Consider the following 25,746-nt stretch of genomic DNA (forward strand, 5'->3'; position numbering starts at 1 on the left):
CCGAATTCCCACCGTGCCAGTGGATGGCCTTGGACTGGAAACCCAGCTTCCTCGCAGGCGCGTCGTAATACAATACGGAAGCCGCAGAAAATGAAGTGAAGAAGCCTACGGGAGCTCGGACAGTAGGAAGCGCTTAGCACGCAACGTAGTAAGAAAACGGTACGAAACAGTACTTGCTCATCTTGGAAAACAGCCGAATCACTGCATCCGAAGCAGCAGTTACGTCATTTTGAAAGCGAGGTGTCAGAACGCGGTTGTGTATGGTGAAAGAGTTGAGTTGGCTCTGTTGCGCTGTTTGTGGACTGCCTTGACATACGCAAAGAGGGTCGTCCTCACGTGCCGCTGCTCCTCCTCGAATGCAAAAGCTGAGCGATTTGTTGCGGAACAATGTGCGTACCTCCTTTTCCTGCTTAACGAACGGCACGTTCGATTGGACGACTGCCGGTTCCGCGAACTGTTCGTAAATGATGACGACGTCGTTTGTCTTGACGCGAGTTTCGCAAGGTGGTAACAATACCTCGAGGCGTAGCCATCCTCTGAGAGCAGGGATCGCAGAGGTAATCTTAAGATAAACTTTCGATGCAAAGTGACCTGAAGACTGAGTGTGCAAGCGGCAATGTAGGCTGCTTGACAGTCACTTAGAATAACAGAGAGCTGAGCTAGTTATAGGCGTTCAGGTTAAAAAAAAAAAAAACAAAAAAAACAGGTGTTCTGACTTCACTCTTATATCCGTGTTTGCACGCCCTGTCTTTTTAACTTGATAGCTGCGCCTATGGATTCTGCTCTAGCGGCTCGCTAGAGACACCTTGAGGTACATATGTTCGTTTTGCCGTGAATAATAAAGCTGGAAAATGGTTCTATTGCATAAATTTTGCACTGTTAACATTTCATCCCTGGTTTTCTCAAAGAGTTGCACGCGTGGTAAAGTAAGGTGACTGATTAGGCTGCACTCGGAAGCCGGGTGTGTTCGTTGACTTGTAGCAAAAGCGTTAACGAGACAGACCAAACGAGACCAAAGATAGTGTGTTTTGCAGGAACGTCATTACCACACATCGTGAACGCGTGGCGGTAGGATGGAAAAGCCTACTGGTATACATTGAACAAGTAGTTTCTCGTGTTGTCTGTGTCTGCCAAATAATTTAGAAGGACGCGGTGTACCTTTTGTTCGAGTTCAATAGCCCTAGGAGTACGAAAGTGGACAGAAGACCGCGCACGGTGATCAGAACGCTACTGTCGAAAGTATTATGGTCTCATAGATTCCAATTACATACTTTCTGATACCATGATCAAGTCCATCCTGACACACCATGATATTAAGATATGCTTAATAAAGTTTCTGTGTTTGATTTAGAACACCTCATTTATCAATTTGCATCATGTTTGTATTTTATTTCACATTGTGTAACAGGACGATGCTCATTTCTGTTGTGCTATTGTTTAATATCAGGAGGTATACTTGTGGTATGTTATGATAATGTGATGCTGAGCGGCCTGCGTGTCAAAGTGTGATTAGGAGCAGAAGTCCGTTGCCAGGATGTATAGCTCCCGTTCCTGTAAGAATTCAGGACAAATAAACTTCAATTATCTGTCTTCTTGAGGATGCGACGCAGCAGGCAATACAAGCGCTCCCTACGAGTTCCTCCGGCGTTCTTAGCTGAACTTCTCCCCGCGTGTTTACTTACACAAGAGGCTGCGAGTCGATTTCTTCGCTGTCCTTGACCAGATCGAGCGGTCGGCCGGCAACCCGCCTGCCCTCCATTTGTGTGCGCTTGCTCTCCTTTGCCCCGGGCTTCGCGCAGCGCACGCTTGCATTGCGTGTCTGCTACAGCCAGGGCAAGGCCACTGCGTGCCCCATTCTCGATAACCCAAATGGAAATACAACTTTGTTACAACATTCAGCAAAGCCCGCACGTATATTAGAGCAGCGCGCGTGGTTTATCCTACGCACGTAAGGAGTAGGAGCTTGAACGCTTGCATAGAAACCGCTCGCAGTGATTGCGCTCTACGGTTCGTCACGGATGGTTGCCCTATGACTCTTTTGTATGACATGAGGCGAATCACTCTTTTACACGCAGTGCGCGAAAAGATACGCCCCCGCAATTTGATTAGCATAATGTGTGCGTTGAGCTCGCGGTGACGTAACATGGTGTTTTGCAGTATGCATATGCTTGCGACATGCAAGTTTCCTACAAAGCGCGCAACATTGCGTGCTATCTCACGTCTGCAGGTCGCATGGAGTTAAACTACAGGACCAGAGCTGGCAGGCATTTCGGTTTCCTGTCTGGAAAGCATGAGTCAGAAATCGCTTACAAGTTTCCTGTTCCATTCTGCTTGCATGTTTTTATTATGGTGTTGGTTCGATGCTTCTAAAAATGGATGAGCGAATGTGGAATATGTTCTTATGCGGCAATGTATTATGCCGATTAGCGTTGGCTCGTTCTTTTTCATCTCCACAATAATCAATATATCATTATAAATTATACGTAAGATTTTTACCAACATGCATCATCAATTGCAAAATAAGATCATTGTTTTTGTGCTGTCTTCCTTTTTACAATGATAGGTTGACAAGAGGATATATTTCGAACATAGCTCAAATTTTTGACAATTTAAACTAATGTAAGAAATATCGAAATAAAAATCTCCATTTAACCTCATTACTTATCAGCTCTTATTGTAATTTAATTACATAACACTTCGCAAAGTATTTTCCCCAGAGATTTTTCGATAGTTTTTCATGTAGGCCTGTGCTTTTAGCTGGTATTCTTTTTCGAGACCTTCCTTGTGTTTTACTTATATTATTGAACGTTTGTAGGCGAAGGAGACGTTGAAAGGGAGCCGGGGAGCAAAATAGAGGCTTGAGCCTCATTAACGCAAAATTAACTTTATAACAGTACTCGGAAAGTCGTCTAACTGACATGAGTACTACGAAAAACGTAGAAAAGAATGCAGCAAAAAAGTCCCTTTTCAACTGTTTATGATAAAACAAAGTCATGAAATTATTGTTTTCCTTCATATGTAGTACGTGTTAGGTCACCTTTCAACACTAACCCTGACACTGCACTCTAAGTTAGGCATGAATATTACGATAACACGGCTGCCTTCTGACAGCTGCGAAAAAGCGTGATGAGTGCCTCATATAAAGGATACCATTGGCATTTAGAATGCAGGGCGAGCTTCACGCGCTCGTTCGTTCTGAGATGAACGGTAGACGCCTGCAGGAACTCCCAGATGGAGAGAAATTTTGTGCTCGCTACTGCAATTCGTAGTGCGATACATGTGTGAAAGGAAAAAGCGAAAAAGAAAACGAGTGGGTGTGCGCTACAGCGGATGCGCTGCGTCAAAACAGCACACACGTAAGTGGAAGGTGCCTATCTGACTCCCAAATCAGACCCTGTTACATCGGTACCCCACTTTCTTTCTCTCCGGCATTTTAATTCTCGCTCGACGCGGAGTCTTCCGGTAGGAGGCCGCAACGCGTTTCCTTCCTTCCTTCCTCACCCACAAAGAAAAAAAAAGAAAAAGAAATGTGCATCGGCGTCAGAGACACGAACGTAACTCTCGCCTTTCCTCTCGAGCGCAGAGTGGAGACCGAAGGGACGCAATGCGGACATGGGTGCTGTGCCTGCTGTTGGGGCTTGTGTGCCTTATCGCCATCTCCATCGCCACCCTGGTGCTACAACTCCCTCCCGAGCTCCTGGCTAGCGCCGGGTCCGAGAAAGATTCGGGCCAGGAAGGCCCGCCTTTGGTACCGGAGAAGCGAAAGGGAGACCTCGCCATCATCGGACCCGCCAATGATGTGTCCGGCACTTCTGATGACGGGGATAGGGACGTTGCAGCGGGACGGCCAGAGTCACTGCTGGCACCGCAAGACCCGCTACCGGACGCCTATTTGGTTCCATCGACGGGCAATTCACCGGATACACCCAGCCGAGGAGGGAGCAACAATGACTTGGAGACAAACGTGGACGTGCTTAGCGCAACAGATATTAGCATTGCAGTCGAAGCAGAAACAACGCCCACTCCGGTTACATCGCCACCACAGTTGCCAGAGGCCACCAAAGACGGTCGTCCACTCGTCAATACTACCACCGGCATGGTGGTGGGCTTCAAAACCGAGGTGCTAGGCCGCAAGCTTGACGTTTTCCTTGGTATTCCCTTCGCTACGCCACCGTTAGGAGAGCTCAGGTTCAAGAAACCGCTGCCAGTGCAACGCTGGGAGAATGTTCTGGACGCCAAGGAGATGGGTCCACCGTGCTACCACATATCTTTCGCATCCAGCTGGAGTTGGGCTGCCAGCAAAAAGCCCGAAAGCGAAGACTGCTTGCACTTAAACATATGGACCCCCGATACAACAGGACGCAATGAGACGAAGGGCTCTACACAGCTGAGACCCATGATCGTCTTCATTTACGGTGGAGGTTTCAACATCGGTGCCACCGACTGGGAGTTCTACGATGGCGGCGTGCTTGCGGCGTACGGTGACGTCGTCGTGGCTTCAATGAACTACCGACTTGGGGCGCTGGGTTTCCTTAATGCGGATATCGAGGACATCCCGGGCAACATGGGACTGTACGACCAGCACCTAGCTTTACGCTGGCTACACGAGAACGCAAGATCCTTCGGCGCCGACCCTGGCCATGTGGTGCTAATGGGCGAAAGCGCTGGCGCCGTGTCTGCGGGCCTGCACCTCATTTCCCCCATGAGTCGCAACATGGTGAAGCGTGTCATCCTGCAGAGTGGCAGTCCGTTGTGGGACACGCCCGACAACACGGCCGATGGAGTTAAGAAGGCGACGGAGTTCGCAGAGATCTTCAAGTGCTCAAACTCCTCGCACAACTTCCAGGATGGGACCACTGCCGATGACGTAGTTCGCTGCCTGCGTGACATCGACGCTGACGCGCTCTTCCGCACGGCCGAAAAAGCTCTGGGCAAGCGTGTGCTCACGTACCACCCTCGTCACGGTGACGACTTTATGCCAATCAATGCGCACGAAGCTCTCAAGAAGGGTCTCTTCAAAGACTCGGACGTGCTCCTAGGCGTGAACAAGGACGAAGGCAGCATCTTCGTGGCCAACACGCTTCCTTACATCTTCCTCAACGGCCTCGCGCCGAACATAACCAAAGACGAAGCGGCGTTCTACCTCATCTTCTTCTTCCAGTACATCATACGGACAGGTACTCGCGACATCAGGGACCACTACTTCAAGAACATCAAGGACCGGGACTACCCGAGCGTTCGGAACGCGTTCATCGAGGCCATCGGCGATTATCTTCAAATTTGCCCGACCATCTACTACGGCGAGGTGTACTCGGAGTTTAACAACAGCGTCTACTTTTATCACTTCTTGCATCGGCCCAGCAACAGCTACTGGCCTGAGTGGCTGGGTACGGCGCATTTCGATGAGGTGGAGTTTGTGTTCGGTGTTCCGCTCAGGTTTCCCAAGCAGTTTACAGAAGAAGAGGTGCTGTTCTCGCGTCACATTATGGATATCTGGCTGACCTTCACAAAAACGGGGTGAGTACGAAAATTCATTATTTGCGTGCCGAGACCGGAAAGACATTCAAGCAACATGACGGCCCGTTGCTTCTTACTATTTGCCGCAATCATGTTGGTCCCTATGAGCAGCAAACCATAATTAGCAGGTACATTTACCACACGTTTGTCAATCGAACATCCTTCCCTGTAAGCTAATGCTGGGAGAGCTCGAATGTATTACGGAAGGCAGTACTACCTTTGACAGAATGAAGGTAGTGCTAAATATATGTCGCCGTATGAATTTTATCTTCTTGTGTCTTAGCGAGCCATAGCCTATATTTTTCTCAAGAGACAGATACAGTAAGGATGAAAGAAAGGCAGGGAGGTTAACCTAGGCTGAGCCCGGTAGGCTACCGTGCACTGGAGAAGGGGTTAAGGGGAATAAAAGTTAGAGAGGAGGAGAGAAAAGTCACTGTTGCCGTCGACATGACAGCAGTTCCATGCTTGCAATCACAGACGGTGAGTCAGTCCCGTAGCTGAAATTAGAGCAGTGCATTAGTTGCCTTATGCAACTTGTATGCAACTTGTACGCGCGGTCCCATCCACCCAAAATCTTGTCGACGGTAAAGCCATGGTGGTTCTGCCAGTGTTCTGAAGCCATGGACTTCTGAAGGCTTGCGAGAACTGGAGTGATGATGTCCACCAGTTGCAACAAGCTTCGAGCTATCGGTGTCTGCATCTTGCTCAGCAGCGCACGAATAGCACTCACTAGACTACTGACCGTGCCGACGACCTGTCTATCTTCGTCCGTCAATTTATAAGGTACAGAGAGAGTGTCCCTTACAGTCAAAGTCTGATGTCGCTCATTAGGCGCATGTAGCTTAGGCAGTTCAGGCCAAGCGTCAACTGCATTGTTGGTAGAAGCGTCCTTGTCCCTAGACGCGGCCGCGTTCGGTCTGGGTGGTAGAGATGAAGCGTGAGCTCCATTTCTGGTAGAAGAGTCTTTGTCCTTACACCCGACAGCGTTTGTCCTGAGTGCCATAGGTGGATGCGGTTTTGGATGTGGTTCGCGTGGCAACGAGGCTTTTGTGCACCACCGGCCACGGTACCGTCGTCGCGTAATGGATGCAACCGCTTCCCGGTGTGACGAGTGACCTCTAACCCTTTTCTTCAATATTGCTATCTCCCTTCGAATAACAGGGCAATACCTCGAAGAGGCATCAAGAGGCCCGTTGCAATTTGAGCATTTCATTATCGTGGCCTCGCACGTGTCTGTGGAGTGGGGCCCAGTGTATCGGGAACAAACAGTAGCGTTCGTGCTCACACTACTCACGTGACCTAACTTCATGCACTTCCAGCACTGAAGTGGTTTCGGTAGAAAAGGGCGAACTGCGTGTCGGAAGTGGCCCACTTTTACACGTTATATTTTTCTCAAGAAGACCTACAGAGCTTACATCGCCTTTTTTGTGCTACATTCTTGATGTTACGTCGCTCTTGAATCATGCCGCTTCTGGACAAGATCTCTGAGCATATTCCGTACACATGAGTCCATTTAGTGTCGCCGTCACAAGCAGTTCGAATGAAGGGCTTCAAATGTCGAAAAGGCAAATATTCCAGACTGATCAAGAAAAAGTGAACCTAAATTTGCCACGGAGCACTCAAATAATTAACCATGAATGGCTAAGCTAAATAATCAAATGCTAAAGTTGTGATTTATCATGAAAATAAAATGAACACAAGAACTAAGCACGTTCAAAGTGCCTAACTCACAGTTTCAATTTTCTTACGGAAACTCCGAACGAGAGCGAATATAAGGCCACCTGCAACCACTTTGGTCACGCTAATCTTTTGTGAGAAGTCTTACGGCAAGTACGAACCCATTCCAATGCTAGTTTACGTTTGACAGTGAATGAGTAGATTATTGTGAGAAACAAACTAAAAAAAACATGACAGTATATAAATTGACAGAAGAGCGCTGTCCTTTCTATAGGTGGCTTTTTGTGGCCATTTCTTTCGTGCCAAGATATATTTACTGGCATACACAGCGGTTCAACGTGGCTTGTCGCCGACACTTTGCGCGGTTTATTCTGTATTCTTTGTAATGCCTCGAGAAAGCGGACGCCAGACAGATTACACAACGCACGCAAGCACTTGCATGTGTCACGTTTTATGTTTGTCTCTTCGCGTCTCTAAAATGTCACACGGTCCCTTGTGCGTTTGCCTAAAACGACTCGAAGGCGAAAGCAAAAAAGCCTTCAAGTCACATGATGTCATGCAATGACGTCATCATGCGACGTCAACACAACGTCACAAATTCCGGCGACCTGTGACGTCATCGTAGGGTGATGTAATGACATCGTGATTTTTTTCATCGCTCGTGTTGACGACGACGGCCAACTCGTTCGATGAGGCATCGAAGGCTTTCGAACAGCAGTAGCGCTCGCAATCCACGGTCGTTGACTCACGTGTTTTCCAGCGAGTGCCCTGGGCCCCTCTGTAATTATCACCAGAAGCGAGGAGGGCGAATGTTATTCTCGTGAACAGCGATGCGTCCCGAGACAAAGTGCCTTTCCGGCGAACGGCTATCGTCGGATCACCCAAATTTTCGTCTCGGCTAGCTGAAGGATGGAAGTTGTAAACCGTAGAACGGGGCCGATGAGCGATCCTGATGTCCACGCGCTGGAAATCTCTCACTGCGAATGCCTTATCTGTACCTCGCCGCCGGTGCACGTGCAGCTCGCGCTACTATACTCTGTGTACTTCGTCCCGGCTTTCGAGGGAGAGTGGGAAACGACATTTCTCAACAAAACACTCAAACGTAACTACAGATTAGGCGGCGGCCGCCACAGTGGTTACGGTGCACGGCTGATGACCCGAAAGGCGCGAGTTCGATGCCGACCGCGGAGGACGCCTCAGATGGTGGTGCTGAGTCCCTGAACTCGGGCGGCACCTTCAGCCTGCCGGACGGCCCAGAGCTGGTCGTTGAGCTCCGAGCTTCTGAGCGCTGCCTCCCAGCGGCAGCGTCGTCGACGGAGAAGGTCCCCCGCGGCTCCCGCAGCCGGGACGGCGGCGGGAACGAGTGAACTCGAGGCTTCTTGTTGCATCGTATGGGCAGCCGCCATAGGCGCATCGCGAACGGCGGCCGTTTCTCGACCGTTGTTGCCGGCGCATTCCCAGAGCATGTGGCGCAGCGTTGCTCTGTGCCCGCATGTTTTACATAAGTGCGGGTAGCAGTGGCGTAAGACGACCGGGCTGGGGTAAGTTAATTTTCTACGCTATCATTACTAACGTAGCGAAAAAAGGTACTTGCGCGTCGTTCCTCTTCGTCAAGCCGTTGACACCTTACGTCGCACATTGTGTCCTTCACGCGTAATTACGTATTTCAACTCGGCTTCATTGCAGCAAAAAGAAAAAGAGAAAAAAAATTGCGCAGCTTACACTAAGTCGCGCAAGCTTGGGTTACTACAGCAGAGCTGGTGGGCACCTAGCTGGTCCTGGCTTGGCTAAGCTTTTACCCTCTCACCTCTCTCTTTCCCACCCCTTGCTATTATATTGTCACGGGGTCGTGACGTCAACGAAGACAGCAGTCGTCGTGTTCACGATGAAACTCTTTATTTGGCCGAACTTGTGGGCGGGAAATGAAAACTCAAATTACAGCAATACACGCTGTACACTGATAGCGGCGAACAGGGCGTCGGCCGTCGATAAAACTGCTCATGGCTGGGACGCGCCGTCTTTTATACATCGCGCATCGAACTTTCCAGTCTTATCACTTGTGGTGGCGCAAGCTCTCGAACAATCCAGGCCGCTCGCGGCATGCGCGCAATCTTAACAAAGTGACCCACTACAATCGCGAAGCTTCTCGAACACTGCCGCGCGGTCAGCGCCGAGCGGTGCTAACCGTCATTGCTGGTCAAACCCGAATACATCAAAATAAAACAAGAAGCGGGCGTGGCATTGCCCCCCTCTGAAAAAGCATCGTCCCGATGCTTGTGACAGAACATAGAAAAAAAAAAACAAGTGCATACGCAGAAATTACAATAACAAAGGAAAAAGTAGAGTCCCCAGGTTCGCTAACGCGCAAAAAACGGCTTAAGGCGCACGACATGGACGACTTCACGTCGTGAGCGGCGTCGCAGGGAGTTCGTAATGCCGTCTGGGATGACCTCGTAGTCAAGAGCACTGAGACGCCGCAGAAGCTTTTCATTGAGCCCACGTAGGCGTATCGGCATCCAGACCCAAACACGCGGTCACCGGGTTGGTACTCCATGTGGCGTCGTCGAAGATTATAGTGATGGCTGTCGGCCCTCTGTTGGTTCTTGATACGCAGGCGGGCGAGCTGTCGAGCTTCTTCGGCGCGTTGCAAATAAGCGGCGACGTCGAGATCTTCTTCGTCGGTGGCGGTTAGTAGCATTGCGTTGAGCGTCGTTGCCGGGTTCCTTCCGTAGACCAGCTTGTACGGCGCCATTTGCGTCGTTTCTTGCATGGTCGTGTTGTATGCGAAGGTCACATACGGAACGATGGCATTCCACGTCTTGTGTTCGACGTCGACATACATGGCCAGCATGTCGGCGATGGTCTTGTTTAGCCGCTCGGTGAGGCCATTGGTCTGTGGGTGGTACGCTGTTGTCCGGCGGTGGCTTGTTTGGCTGTATCTCAATATTGCCTAAGTTAGGTCAGCAGTAAATGCCGTACCTCTGTCGGTGATGAGGACTTCTGGGGCGCCATGACGCAGGACGATGTTCTCAACGAACTTCGCTACCTCGGCGGCACTACCTCTGGGCAGGGCCCTTGTCTCGGCATAGCGGGTGAGGTAGTCGGTAGCTGCGACGATCCATTTGTTTCCGGTATTGGACATCGGAAACGGCCCCAGTAAGTCCATCCCGATTTGCTGGAATGGCCATCGAGGTGGCTCGATAGGCTGCAGAAGTCCGGCTGGCCTTGTCGGCGGTGTCTTGCGTCGCTGACAGTCCCGGCAAGTCTTTACGTAGCGAGTGACGTCGACGGTAAGGCGCGGCCAGTAGTACTTTTCCTGTATTCTTGCGAGCGTGCGAGAAACACCCAGGTGTCCAGATGTCGGGTCATCGTGCAGAGCCTGGAGGACCTCTGGTCGCAGGGCACCACAAGAAGGCAATCGGCTCGAAGCGGCGAGAAGTTCTTCTTTGGGAGAACACCGTTGCGCAAGAAAAACGACGTCAGTCCACGCGTGAATACCTTCGGAACAACGGTAGTCCTGTCCTCGAGGTATTCCACAAGGCCCCTGAGTTCTGGGTCCACTCGCTGTCGTTCGGCGAGGTCGTCGGCACTTATGGTTCCCAAGAAGCAGTCATTCTCCTGGTTGTCCTGCGGCGGTGGGTAGATGGGGGCGCGAGACAGGCAGTCAGCGTCGGAGTGTTTTCTTCCGGACTTGTAAACGACGGTAATGTCGAATTCTTGCAGTCGTAGGCGCCATCGTGCGAGGCGACCTAAAGGGTCCTTCAAGTTAGCTAGCCAACACAAGGCGTGGTGGTCGCTCACAACTTTGAAGGGCCGGCCGTAGAGGTAGGGGCGAAACTTCGATGTAGCCCAGATGATGGCCAGGCACTCGTTTTCTGTTGTGGAATAGTTGATTTCTGCCTTTGATAGCGACCGGCTAGCATAACTGATGACCCTCTCCAGCCCGTCAGTCTTCTTCACGTAGAGTCCCATCCTTCTTCTTCACTAGCACCACGGGGAATGCCCACGGACTCTTCGACGGCTGGATGATGTCGTCGCGTAGCATTTCGCCGCCGACCTGTTTCTTAACGGCCTCGCGTTCTCGCGTCGAAACTCGGTACGGGCTCTGACGGATTGGACGGGCACCTTCTTCTGTTATGATGCGATGCTTCGCGACAGGGATCTGTCGAAGTCTTGACGACGACGAGAAGCAATCCTTGAATTGCAGGAGCAGGGCTTTAAGCTGGTCTTGCTTGTGCTTCTGGAGGCTCGGGTTCGCGTCGAAAGCTGGTTGAGGAGCTTCTTTCGTCGGAGTAGGCTCGGAAGAATCGGTGAGGGCGAAAGCAGTGGTGCTTCCACGATTTCTTCGATGTAGGCGACCGTCGTACCTTTGTTCACGTGCTTGTACTCGTTGCCGAAATTTGTGAGCATCACTGCTGCTTTCGCTCTCCGCAGCTCGGCTATTCCTCTTGCGACGCAAATCTCGCGGTTAATCAACTGGTGTTGGTTGTCCTCAACGACGCCTTCCAGGTCTGATGATTTATGAGTGCCGACGCAAAAAATGACGCTGGAGCGAGGGCGAATGGTGACCTGGTTTTTCAGCACATTCAAGGCGTGCTTCCCTGGCGGTGTGTAAGGCGGTAGTGCTTTTTCTGTGGATAGTGTTATCGACTTCGATCTCAGATCGATGACTGCACCATGAAGGCTTAAGAAGTCCATACCAAAAATGACATCTCTCGAGCAACGCTGCAAGACTACGAAGTTCGCGGGATAAATACGGTTGTTAACGGTGACTCTCGCTGTGCAGATTCCCTCCGGCGTTACTAGATGACCCCCAGCTGTCCGGATTTCGGGGCCTTCCCAGGCTGTCCTAACTTTCTTCAGCTTCGTAGCGAACGGTCCACTGATGACGGAATAGTCGGCTCCTGTGTCGACGAGAGCTGTGAGGCTGTGGCCTTCAATAACAACGTCGAGGTCGCTAGTTCGTCGTCTCGCGTTGCAGTTAGGTCGTGGAAGAATCGGTGTCGGCTATATCGGTTTGTTCCGCTGCTTCCCTGTTGCGTCGTCAGGTCTACTTCAGTCCGCGAGGTTTCATCGTCAAGGCTCTGTCTGGTTCGCGTCGTGTCCTGAAGGTTTCGTCATGGCGTCGTCGTCGGCGACGGAGGATCTTCGATATTTCGTCGTACAGCAACCGCACCTCCATCGGTTGCTGCCCTTAGTTTTCCGGATACGGGCTAGTTGACCGGGCTCGAGTTGGGCCAGGGTATTGTCGGCGTTGGTGAGAGAGTAGCGGCCTGGCGATGGCTAACGGGAAGGTTGTCGGGGTGTCCACTGCGCTCCTGCGAGGTAGTCGGCGATGTCGCGTGGTCGTTCACCCCGCTGTGGACGCGGCGCGTCAATGGCGAACCCATGCAATCCCATCTGTCGGTACTGGCACCAGCGGTAGGTGCGGCCAGCTTCTCCGCAATGGTAGCAGAGTGGGCGGTGGTCGGGGGCTCCCAACGTCGGTCTTCATCGGCGTGTATCGCTGGCTGGCTGGCGGGCGGTATGATGTTGGTGGTGACGGCGGTGGTGCCTGGCGGCGGAACTGCAGCGGCGGCGCGGCGTCTTGACGTGGGCAAGGAGGGGGGGGGGCGTTGCGTCGGGCTGCAGCAGCGTAGCTCATGGCTTGTGACTGAGGCAGTGGAGGTTCAAGGCGTCCGGAACATGAACGTACCCAGAACCTCCCCCAGATATCACGGGGTAGTGACGTCGACGAAGACAGCAGTCGTCGTGTTCACGATGAAACTCTTTATTTGGCCGAACTTCTGGCAGGGAAATGAAAACTCAAACTACAGTAATACACGCTGCGCACTGATAGCGGCGAACAGGGCGTCGGCCGTCGATAAAACTGCTCATGGCTGGGACGCGCCGTCTTTTATACATCGCGCATCGAACTTTCCAGTCTTATCACTGGTGGTCGCGCAAGCTCTGGAACAATCCAGGCCGCTCGCGGCCTGCGCGCAATCTTAACAATGTGACCCACTACAATCGCGAAGCTTCTCGAACACATCAATCCCGGCCGCGGCGGCTGCATTTTCGATGGAGGCGAAAATGTTTGAGGCCCGTGTACTTAGATTTAGGTGCACGTTAAAGAACCCCAGGTGGTCGAAATTTCCGGAGCCCTCCACTACGGCGTCTCTCATAATCATATCGTGGTTTTGGGACGTTAAACCCCAGATATTATTATTATTATTATTATTATTATTATTATTATTATTATTATTATTATTATTATTATTATTCTCGAACACTGCCGCGTGGTCAGCGCCGAGCGTTGCTAACCGTCATTGCTGGTCAAACCCGAATACATTAAAATAAAAACAAGGAGAGGGCGTGGCAATATACTATACATGGTTATGTGTGTACTTTTTTTTCTATCTTATTTGCATCTGTTTCTTTCTGTCTCTTTCTCTGTCTTTCTATCTTTTATTGAGATAGCGATTATATGAACCCTCTCGGCTATATATATATATATATATATATATATATATATATATATATATATATATATATATATATATATGTGTGTGTGTGTGTGTGTGTGTGTGTGTGCGTGCGTGCGTGCGTGCGTGCGGGTGTGTGTGTGTGTGTGTGTGTGTGTGTGTGTGTGTGTGCGTGTGTGTGTGTGTGTGTGTGTGTGTGTGTGTGTGTGTGTGTGTGTGTGTGTGTGTAAGCCACAAAGAAAAATAATTCAGAGAAAAAAAGTCCCAGCTTCGCCGCAACGGCGAAGCAATGAATACGATAGCAACAAATTGGAATTTAACGCGAAGAACGGAAATCAGCTCCAAATTTCCAGGGCGTCGCTCAAGCGCAAAGGACGCACGAAAAGAACACACACAGGACGAGCGCGAACTATCAAGTGTCACAGCTCGACACTTAAAGCGTGCTGCTCAAACATAAAGAAGGACGCACGAAACGAACGCACACTGCAGGTACACACAGGACAAGCGCGAACGAACAACTGTCACAGTGTTACTTCTTTCTGTTTGAACAGCGCGCTCCTTTCGCAAACGCGGCCGCTGTAGCGAGCGAAGTGACCTTCGTACGCTCTGTAACTTCAGCGCGAACATCGCCGTGAAAGCACTTTTATTGCGATAGCAATTATATGGACAGTCTCGGCTGGTTTCTGCCGTCCCTGTCGCCGCAGTCGTGCACCGTATATATATATATATATATATATATATATATATATATATATATATATATATATATATATATATAAAATTCCCGAAGAAAAATAATTCAGAAAGATGCTTCCGAAGCGCGGGAATCGAACCAGCGAACTCTCGCTCCGCATCGTGTGGCGCTAACCACTACGCCGCCAAACGCAGATCCTAGATCCTTCATGTAGCTAACGGCGAGCGTTATATACACACCTTTTACCACTGGCAGCACTCAGAGACGGCAGGCGCTTATAAGCGTTTCTTCATTACCAGCGAGATGGCGCGAGGGGCGCAACGGGCGCATTTAAAAGTCGTCGGCCAGCTCGCTCGCTTCTTCTAACATTTGCGCAGGGAGAACCTTGCCCTTCTGCTGTCCGCTCGCGCGATAGCTGCTGCTCGGGGCCAGATATTTCTGCAGCGTAGCAGCGCGTCCATCACGGGCCGCTTTTCTTGCTATCGCATTCATTGCTTCGCCCTTAAGGCGAAACTGTGACTTTTTTTGTCTCGCCTATCGAAGCCCTATGCACTGAAGAAGTCTGTCATAATGTCGTACGTGGAGCCCGGGAAAATGCACGGAAGGCGGCGCGGCGGAAATGCCTCAGCCGCCCGCGTGTCTAAAGACGAGCTGCTGATGCACGCGCACACGTGGAGGAAGAAGACGGGTGGCTTTATTTTCCTCTTCCGCGATTCCTCGGGTGCTCTTATGTCGCGGCAGATTTATACTTTCAACACGCCGTGCGCAATCCGGCGCGTGAGCGGGGAATCCGCTGGGCTTTGCGAATGTCTCGCCCAAGAAAAGTGCGGAATACAAACAGGAAATACGTCAGTGACAAATAAAAACGGCACGAAGAAGAAGAAGCACACGAGTTCGTAGGAGAAGGGTCGGTTGCAGTGCGTTCTTTGATACACTGCTGAAGAGAAAGTGAAAAAAAAAAACCAGGAGACCGCGAAGAACGTGGGTCACAGTTGGCTGCGTCGACAGATAGCGCTCGCTCTCTTCTTACTGTGCTTGGTTTTTATTCGTGCCGCTTTGCCTTTATTTTTCTTTCCGTCACGAAGCTGAAGCTTCTCATTTCGACACGACGAATATGTGAACCCGTCTTTTTAGGACAGCACGTGGTCATGCTGTACCGTCTTCGATTTAAGGTCCTGGTGCTCTTCAGGCTTATCGGTCTCGGCAGTAGTATATACACTGTCCCAGCTAACGCTAGCGAACGTGTTGTGGTGACTTCACTCTATGACGTCATCATGACGTCATACATTGGCAACATTCGTGCAGCCATCATGACTTCACTATCACTTGATACAACGTGGCGTGGCGTGACGTGATGACGTCATCGTCGCTTGGTCAAACTTAACGGTGGGTCGATCCCGGAGGCACCGCAAAACCACGTTAGGTGTAGAAAGCTTTCCTTGGGGAGGGGGGAAGGTCAATACAATCGACTGATAAGAAGAATGGCTTTCGCCTTCGAGTCGTCTTAGGCAAATGCGTAAGGGACCGTGTGAATTTTGTCGTTGTGGCTGCTGCCGTTGTTTACGATGTCTCCGAACAGGCTTAGAAACTTGATCAGTTCATTTGCTAGTGCGAGAAGTCGTATACGATACCTTCAAACAGGCTTAGAAACATGTTCAGTTCATATACTGGTGCGGCTAGTCGTATACGTTGGATCAAACGACATCGGATCGTGCCATGTGCGCAACAGCGGCAGCTTCCACCTGCATAGTCCCACGTACGACGACCGCTCGCTGGCGCTATAATTATATATGCGCACGCCGTATGCCACACAAGAAAGAAGAGGGGGTCGGGTTGGGCCACCAGTGACATCTCGTCGTCCGAACAATAGGCAGATCGCGAGAGATTTCCTCGACACGACGTCGGATCACGGTACACTGATTTCTTCCGCCTCGTCGATCCCTCAGCGGGCGTCGTCGCGTTTTGGGGTCAGACAAAACAAGAAGCGACCGAACGGCTGCATCGCGGAGACCCCAATCAGACTCATGTACAAAAGGCCGATATAAGAGGGAACGCTCTGCTCAGGCAGCTCCCTGTAGCCACGGAAAGCAACAGCGACAAATGAACGAAGCGGTAGAAGAAAGTGACACTCGAAACAGGTCGAAGGAGGGTCAAGAAAGACGGGGTTCTCTAATGCAGTCGCTTACGCCACCGTCACCGTCTTCGGTACGCCCTGATATCGAGAGTCGTTTTCAGGCTGCCGAGTCAATGGAGCGGAAAGAAGTGCGAGTTGGTCACACGCTACGAAACACTCAAGCTGCAAAATTCAAGCTCGCATCCACAGACACTTTCATAGTTCGCTCTTATAAAAAAAAGAAAAACTTTGTCAGGAGGTACGCGCTTTCATATAGCCCCCGGGCAGCGGAGTGAATGAGTGTTTGAACTGAATAAAAAAAAAGCTTTTATGAGGTCCTGCAAGGAGGCGCGTTAGGGAGTCTTGGGCTCCCACACTGGGACCGGAAGGCCAATCCTGACGGCCGCGTCGTGGGCTTGTTGGACTGTCCAAAGTTGATCGACCAGGTGTGGACTGCGAAGCCTCCCATATGCAGCCTCTCATACTGCCAGGGCAGCGACGGGGTTATTGCACGTGCTTCTTGTCTCACACTCCCAGATGCGAATAATTATAGCTAAACATGCCGCATAAATTTAAAACGTGTCTGATTCTATATTTACAGCGGGTTTGAATAATGTGCGTAAATTTATTTAATAAAATGAGTTAGAAGGTAGACGGTTTGATGCTTACTCTCGATGTGAGTGTGCTGTCATGTAGCGGGTTCACGTTATTCACTATTGGCCTCGGGGATTCACATGAGGTAGATTATACAAGTAAAATGTGCTTTCCAATTATGTTAGGCCCGAAATGGTTGTTATTAGCTTGCATTCCTGTAGACAGCTCTCGTACGGAGTCCCCGTTCTCGCTTTGCTTGATTCTTAATAGAAAAAGCGGCGTGAAACTAAATGGCCATGGAAAATTGTGGCATGAACAACTTCTTCATAATCCACAACACGCTTAAAACTCAATTAACAAGAAAAGCAAGCAAGTGAAAAATTATGCGAAACGAATCAAAAGGCTCATTTTAGCTCAGCCACTTAGGAAAAAGGTCCGGTCTCCACGCTTCCCTCGCCATGTCGCCAACCTCACCAGTTGCTCTTCCTATTTTCACGCGGCCAAAACAATCTCCAACGCAGGCTCCCGTCACTCAATCAATCGGAGCTACCCGTAATCAAGACGCGATAACGAGCGCGTGGGATCGCTTCGACTCGCGCGCAAGCTGCTGACATTCTAGCACGCTTCCCCGAACGCAGGGACCACAAGGGTCATAAGCCACCACCTTCTTCCTAGTGCTACAGGCGCGTTGCAGCCACGGCCCTCAAACTTGTAGCCGAGGGCGGCGTCGACAGGCAGAAAGAAGACAAACGAGCCGTTCGTGAAAACAACGGACAGTAAACAAGACGCACAGAGTTGAGAGAGAGGAAGAGGTCAGCCCTCGCCGCAGAAGGCACACCTGTCGACTGGTCAATGAAGGCAGAACGTGGCCCGGGTCAAGCAGCGAGAAAGTTTTGAACACGTTGCGTACCGGTACGCGCGCCCGTGTGTTGGCTGCTGCTGCTGCTGCTATCCCATCGACCGGGAAGTAGGAACGGAACTAAGGGGTCGTCTGCATGCCCCGAGCCAGCACGATTACTTCCGGCTCGGCTTAGTTCGCCTTCAGCGCGATATTCGTAGAGGTCACGGCGTTTTTTCCGTGCCACCGAACGTAAAAAAGAGCACGAGGCTTTCTTTGTATTATATGGCACGTTCTTGTGGTATATAGGGAGCGTGTACGCTACGCGTGTTTCTTACCAGAGAAAGCAAAGAAAAAGATTGAAGAATGGGGGGGGGGGGGGGCTGTCATAAAAGATATACGGCTCTGCGGTTGTCGGCCGACTGTTAAAGATCACGTGCAGGATTTGTACGTTGCGAAAACGTTATAAAAAAAGGGTGTGGCCCCATGGAATGCGCCACGTTAGATTAATCTACTTTACGAACACTAAAGTAACGTGCGAGCTACTGATAACTGTCTTTCAGTAGCTAAGTGCAACCCCCACAACCTCCTCTGGCGCTAGAGCGCGATAGGAGGGCGTTAAAGTTGACCGGTGGTAGCAAATTCCCTTTAGGAAGTAGTTGCATCCCACTATAACATATATGTATCCGTTCGCACGTACGCTAAAAGTGCGTACGGTAAAACGCACGCACTTCGCCGACGTGGAAGGCAGCATTTCCTCCGAGTTGTAATAGTCGTTCTGGCAAGCGATTCAAATTCAGATTTGCAACAGCACATTCAACGCTTAGCACTTGACGACGTCGCTCCCGAGACGTGCCGAAATTATGTTCAGCGCCACCGATTCAAGGCATAGCTCAATCAGCCGAACGTCAATCCCACAATCGGAATTACCTGTGTTAGCTCATTAAATGTTCATTATCTTTATTAATTAAGGCGATTACCGTCTTCATGGCAAATTTCAGGATTTCACGTATGCATACACGCTCCCGGTGGGGCACAGTGTGTACTTCTATGGGAATCAATCCCGAAAGCTGGCTTCTCCACAAAAAGCTCCTTACTGCGGAGAAGATAGCTTTGGTGAATGCGTTAGTGAACAGGTAAAGCAGTTGGGTAAAAAAACTGGAAATTATTAATGTTTCCAAATCAAGAATGCCGGTCAAGATAAAAGTCATGTTATGCCGGTAAAAAATTCAATAGAAAAGTGATTGGGAATGAGTCCGCTGCCACAAAAGGAAGCACTAGTACGTGCTGGCAATGGATACTACAACTTTTGCGTGAGAAACTGACTGCATCGCGCCCTGTTAAGGCAGTCGGGAAGAAACCGTTATGCTTAAGATCAACAACGATTGCAATTGAACGGCAATTGACGCTTGCGTCCAGGCCAGCTAAGGCCACGAGTGAGCCTAGACTTCGATTACATGAATGCTGTCCCAATTATCATTTCGTTCAGACCAACGATTGAAATGCTCGCGTAGGAGGGGCGCTCTTCCGCACATTGTCGAATTCCCCCATGTTGTTGTCAGGTTCCTCCATGTTGTGAAGTTCCGCCATTGGTCAACCCTGATTGGCCAAGAGGTCTACTACGGCCTCTTTGATTGACGTAAAATGCCACCATTACATAAATCACAATATGGTGTTGCGTTACTATGCTCAAGGGCGCGGGTTCCTTTCCCGGCCACGGCGGCTGCGTTTCAATGGGGGCGAAATGCAAGGAACACCGTGTTTAGATTTAGGTACACGTTAAAGGACCCCAGGTGGTCGAAATTAATCCGGAGTTCCCCACTACTGCGTGTCTCATAATTAAATCGTGGTTTTGGCACGCAAACCCCAGCAATTATTACTGATTAAATCTTCGAGAAATAGGGGTAGCGAAGGCGAGCTGGAAATTCCCAACATATCGAGATGGGCGTCGCGAGCGAATGCCGTCGTTTGCCGCCGCCGCCGTAACCAAATTGGGGCTAAGCGGTCAGGCCATCCCCGCGCGCCTCTCTCGTCCTCGCCACCGGAAGGAGTCGAGGAAATGTCCGGCAACTACCACCGCGTGCTGCACGTCTTAAGTGGGGAGGAGGATGACTGTTAAACAGGAGCCGGCCGCCGCCGCTCGGCTCTCCCTTGGCGCGGCAAGGTTACTCGATCGAGCGCCGCTGGGGCGGCCTTGTTTCCTCGGCGGTTATATAACCGCTCTCCGGACGTGCTTTGCCGCTGGGACGAAAGCAAAAGAATCGAGGTCTGCTTTCCATGAGTTGTGGTGAAGCACTCGGTACGGGGCTATAGTACTGCACCTAGCGGGGTGGTGGTCATTCGCCGCATTTCTGGTTGTTTAGTTTAGTTAAAGTTTAGTTTAGTTTAGATAGATAGATAGATAGATAGATAGATAGATAGATAGATAGATAGATAGATAGATAGATAGATAGATAGATAGATAGATAGATAGATAGATAGATAGATAGATAGATAGATAGATAGATAGATAGATAGATAGATAGATAGATAGATAGATAGATAGATAGATAGATAGATAGATAGATAGATAGATAGATAGATAGATAGATAGATAGATAGATAGATAGATAGATAGATAGATAGATAGATAGATAGATAGATAGATAGATAGATAGATAGATCACTTTGACTGTTTAAATTATTTTGTATTTTCTTCGTCATTAGCCGTGTCCGCAACCATGAACGTATGCACTGCCTTTTTCTTTCATGCGCGCGCACTGTTAAAACATCGTGTAGGAATTTATTCCTTAGCATTTATTCTCGTTCTAAGCTATACTGATACATTCTCGCGTGTACCGAATGCTAACTGCAGCAAGCCGCCGGCCATGGATGGCATCCCATGGCCTCGCTACTCGGAACTTAATCCAGTGCACATGGAGCTCAGTCCCAAGCGGTTCCGGCTGGGCAAAGGATTGCACGCCGACCACTGTCGCTTCTGGAAGAAGTTCATTCTCAAGTGACGAACCTTGCGTCCTCATCGTAGTGCATTCCCATTTACAAAGGCAAGTCAACAACCACCGCGCCCAGGTAACGCCCTTGTACTAAATAACCGGCAAGCGCGCCTTTAGAAACCGAAGTAGTTAAGTGTTCTTGCAGTTGTTTCGCTGCGAAAGAATATTTTCTAGCTTATAAAACTATCTTCACGCCTTTTCACAGCGTTTCTTTCAACTTTTACGTGAATTTCAGCTTGAAAAAATTTCAGATATATTAAGTCGCCCTGCTTCACTACTTTTACTACTGATTCACCCTGCTTCAGGACCAACGATATTGTTACGGTGTCTTTGGAGGTATATACATGATGTATATACACGCACTATATACCGGTCAAGTCAAGACAGTTAATATGGCTGACCAACACAATCGCGCACCAACCAGCTTCTCCATCTTCTTCCTTCGCCTTCACCATTCATCTCTCCATAACATCATGAATGCTATAGCCAGAACATTCCCAGCCGCCTGTTTGTTTCTTCTAGCAGTTGTAACGCCTAGCGTAAAGCGCCGCGTCATCAACCGCACAATTCACGTTCTTATTCTTTCCCTAGCGCCCAGCAGCTCAGGTGTCCGCGGAAATGTCAGGCATGTACAATCGTGAGCAATATGAGAGGGAACACCGGATCTGTATTTAATCGACGATTACCAGCAATGTACCGATACGAATGTGGCGTACTGAATTGCAAGAGATGTCTTTCCGCTTGAGCATTTAGTGTTACGGATACTTTAGCGCTTTCTGACTGCATTTAACTTCTATGACATTTCAAAGGTAACTTCAGTGTTCCCTCTCATGTTGCTCTCGACTGTACAATGCCCGCGGCCTTACCCGTTATTGTCAGAAACAGGGAACAGTTTTATGCAGTACTCAATTTTTCGCATTGTTTCGAACCTTGAGAGTAATACCAAGACAGCCGCCGCTATTTTTTCTCCGCGCAGGTACACAGGAAGACCTCCTCCATCCTTGGACTCTTTGCAAGGTGCAGCAGCTTCACGGCGAAGATGCATCATCACAAGGAGGCTGACAGACACCTTGATGCAGAATGAGTGCGCGTGTGACAGTGTATATGTGTGCGTGTAAGCATATCCACACAAACAGGCGTCAGTGCGTGTGTTTGTGAAGACGCACATTACTGACGAGCATCGATGCCCACCAACCACCCGGTAACCGGCTTGTTGGTTTGCCTCGCATATCATTCAAAGCGAGGCAGCTGTAGACCAACACGCCACGCCACATGCCTCGTTCTGAAGTGCTCGTGCTGGCGAACACTCTCAGAGCAAAGGCTTCGTCATTTTATCACTTTACCGCCGTGAAAAATCACGGCCTATCAGCCTGTGCGAATGGCTCCAAAAGACTTCCGTGCGCTTGTCCCGGTAAATTGTAAAGCAGTTTACAGAGGCCTTCAAAAATCGGATAAATTTACATTTGTCCTTACTACGCACTCCCGAAAATGTTTCGCCGTACAGTATACTTATGGAGCATTCATCTCTGTACAGCAAGCAGCATAGAACTTTACAGTACAACATCCATTGCGAGCGCTTCCTATTAGGCTTGTGATCGTTGTAAATGCCGGGTTGCGCAGTTAGGCATAGATTATGCAATCGTTTATGCTAACAGCAGATGGGCAAGCGTACGGATGTCTTCGACGCAGGGGTGTGCGAATACTGATACCTGCGAACACGAATCGCATGCGAATACGGCAGAAAACCGACTTCATATATCGAATCGAGTGTCGAATGTCATCGTCATCGTCACCAGCATCATCAGTTTATCTTGTGACAACTGCAGGACGAAGGCCTCTCACAGTGATCTCCAAGTCACCCAGTCGTACGAGAGGTGACTCCACTTTAGGCCTGAAAATTTTATCATTTTGTCGCTCCGCGTGACCCTTCCCGTCCTCGGCCTCGTGTGCATCGTTAAAAAGTTGCAAAATGAGCACTAACAATAGTTTTCATTTCCTTTTTCAGCAAATTAATGAAACTGCACGTCATTGAGGTGCAGAACATCGAAGATACTTTTAGTGATGCCTTCATTACAAGTTATCATGAGGAAAATTAACTGCTTGACGTGTTAACAAAGCTGGCACTCTTTAAGTGCTGTAACAACACGTCCGAAAGTGGAAGAGACCTTCTCCCTTGTACAGTCCAGTGTGATGCAGGCACATTGTCATTTCTTTTTTCAAGCATCTGAACATTGTTTAGGTAACATTTAAGACGGTTGTTTTATTGTATCTATTCATAGAACGAGAAAGTACAACATGTGCGGTATAAGAGACCCGCGGAATGAAGCTCGGTGAAAGATAAACCGTCCCTGTCGCCAGGGCGAGCTGAACAGGCTGTAACGGAGCACGATGGTCATGCACGTGCCACGCGTATATTTCTCAGTTATTACATTAAAACATTTTCGATTGCCGGGAAAGCAGCATCACTGTGCATGAACTTAACGGTGGTATGCAGTAGCCGCAATCTCTACAACGTAACACAACGGATACGTATTAGCGACGTTTTACTTTTAAAAATAAGAACGAATAGCAATCGTAAGTCGTCAGTCGTTCTAATATCCAAATTTGTTGGAACATCCGCCTGTTTTAACCCCATATTCAATCATAAAGTCGAATAATCGTAAAGATCCGAGTGTGCATTTTTAAAATCGAATATGCTTCAATTCGATTAATCGAATATGCTTCGTGTTCGAAATCTCGAATATTCGCACACCTCTGCTTTAATGTGAAGCATGCACAGGGTTGTTTGCTTAGGTTCTTTTTGTACATAAACACCTTGCAGCGAGAGGCCATTTTTTAATGCTTGTCGTGTACGTACATACATGACCTCGCTTATCATGCTTGGCACATATATTTTACACGGTATTGCCTTTGCTAGACAACATCAGGATTACTGCTTCCTCTTGTATGCATTCGTCACGGAGAAATCAATGAGACGTTTAACAAGTTTAACGTATATGTTAAGAAAGTTTTTATTTCGCGTTTAGTGTATCACACGCTGCCATCAGAATTTCTTTATTGTTTCTTTTGCGAGTGCCAAAATTAACGCGCTATCAAACGTAAGAAGATTACGCGCAAGATTATCTATGTCAACGCTGCATTCTTGTCTAAGAGTAATTTTTTTCCCTAAAACCAGAAAAAAATGGGTCATCTATACCACGAAAGATTGCCGTTTGATCATCATAATGAGCGCTCAGCATTAAACGTGGCTTATTTATTTTTGTAGATCTTGTGGCCGTTACAAACGCAAGGTTAAGCGGAAGTGATGTGTTTTCTTAGCCTGTACTGTAATTGTTTACTGCGTTGTGATGAGCTTGTTGCTATTCAAAGCGTATGTTATGGTCATGTGGCATTCTATTCGCGATATTTTGCTCCAGCTTGTGTTGTGCTGAAACTAAGGCATTCTTATGAAAATGTGCGCAGCGCAATAATGTTACCTGACAAATTCTCTATGTAGCTGTTTCTAAATTAGGTTGACAAAAAGGATGCTGGCTGCTCACTATTTCATTTGGGTGACGTAAGGAAACAAATGCAAGTTAATCGTTGCCGTATGCTAGATATAGTATAACCTTTCACAAGGAACTTTAGTACCACAAAATACCAGGATGGGAGTGAGAAAACTTCCATCTAGGTAAGCGGTTATGGAAAAAAATGATAACTGCAAGTTGGTCGAATAATTTTTCAAAAACTATACATTTCCAATACGAAAGGATTTAAAAAGCGAAGTCGTTTAAGCATCTCAAGCGGCTCTCTCCGAAATAATCTCGTATCAAAGTGTTTATAGCTCAGCCATTGAAAGTCACATTATAAAAAAATTGAAGTTACCAGTCTCCTGGTTTTTTTACACAGTATAATTACGAGTGTTTAGTTACTGATAAACGTGCGTTAACGTGAATAAGTTGTAGGTGTTTCCTGGCAGTTGAGTCGCTAAGCTGTTAAGTCGTTAAGAGTGCTAAGTTGTGAACAGTAGCATAACTGACGCTCACTGATGTTTTTTTAATCCGTTTTAATCCTTAATTGCATCCATCGCAGCCAACACTTGATTTATAACTGGATTATAACCCTATTATTTTGCCTATCCGGAAAAGCTAACGAGATTTTCCGCTCATCGAGGCTCGTAACCTTTATTCAGTATTATTACATTTTATCTGAATAGGTGCCAGCTGCAGTGAAAGATATAAAACTGTAACCAAAAGATAACTTTTATATAGGTAAACTTCATATAGGTCGTAATGAAGAAAAGACTTTTCAAACGCCATTTAAGTGTAAAGAGTAGCAGGGAATGCTTAACCGAACACAACTTATGGTTCTTATCCTTGCGCTACTTCATGTGAGAATTCACGAGTGCGTAGCATGTGGATTCAGTAAGGTACTTGTGCAATGTTTCCGTGCGAACGCCCAGTTGTGCCAAAGAAGCGCTGCCAACATTCTTAACGCGTCCTAAATACTTTGCACGTCCTAAATACAGCTGAATGTTGAAAGCAATTCATGTGAAATAACACATAAAAGCTTGCTTAGATGACAAATATGTGTTCTCATCTTCAATAGTTTTTTCGAGAATAAATTTCGATGAAACCAGTAAATCGCTTTTATTGCTCGAGCACTCTCTTTTCTCTTTAGTTGTTCATTTTGACGTCATTGGTAAAACCTTGCTTTCCGTCCCTATGCAACAAACTGATAAGTTATTTTTTGACATACTAACCATACTCCTAAAAACGGTGTCACCTGTCGCAGCTTATAAATAACATCTTGTAAACAATTCCCGTATAACTGTAATGTCTGTGTTCTCAATAAATCATCGGAAGAATTCTATGCTC

The 25,746-nt window shown here is 48.6% G+C and overlaps 1 protein-coding gene across 1 annotated transcript in view; it reads left to right on the top strand.

The window, feature by feature from the left end:
* Positions 1-20,945, top strand: part of LOC119393601 (acetylcholinesterase-1) — a 37,106-nt gene extending 16,161 nt beyond the window's left edge. The window contains exons 2-3 of the mRNA XM_037660709.2: positions 3,584-5,517; positions 20,752-20,945. Of these exons, the coding sequence (XP_037516637.1) occupies positions 3,605-5,517; positions 20,752-20,899 (2,061 nt within the window). The 5' untranslated portion in view covers positions 3,584-3,604 and the 3' untranslated portion in view covers positions 20,900-20,945. The remainder of the gene's footprint in view (positions 1-3,583; positions 5,518-20,751) is intronic.
* Positions 20,946-25,746: the final 4,801 nt, after the last annotated feature.

Source organism: Rhipicephalus sanguineus, chromosome 5 (genome assembly GCF_013339695.2).
Source record: "Rhipicephalus sanguineus isolate Rsan-2018 chromosome 5, BIME_Rsan_1.4, whole genome shotgun sequence".
Taxonomy (NCBI): domain Eukaryota; kingdom Metazoa; phylum Arthropoda; class Arachnida; order Ixodida; family Ixodidae; genus Rhipicephalus; species Rhipicephalus sanguineus.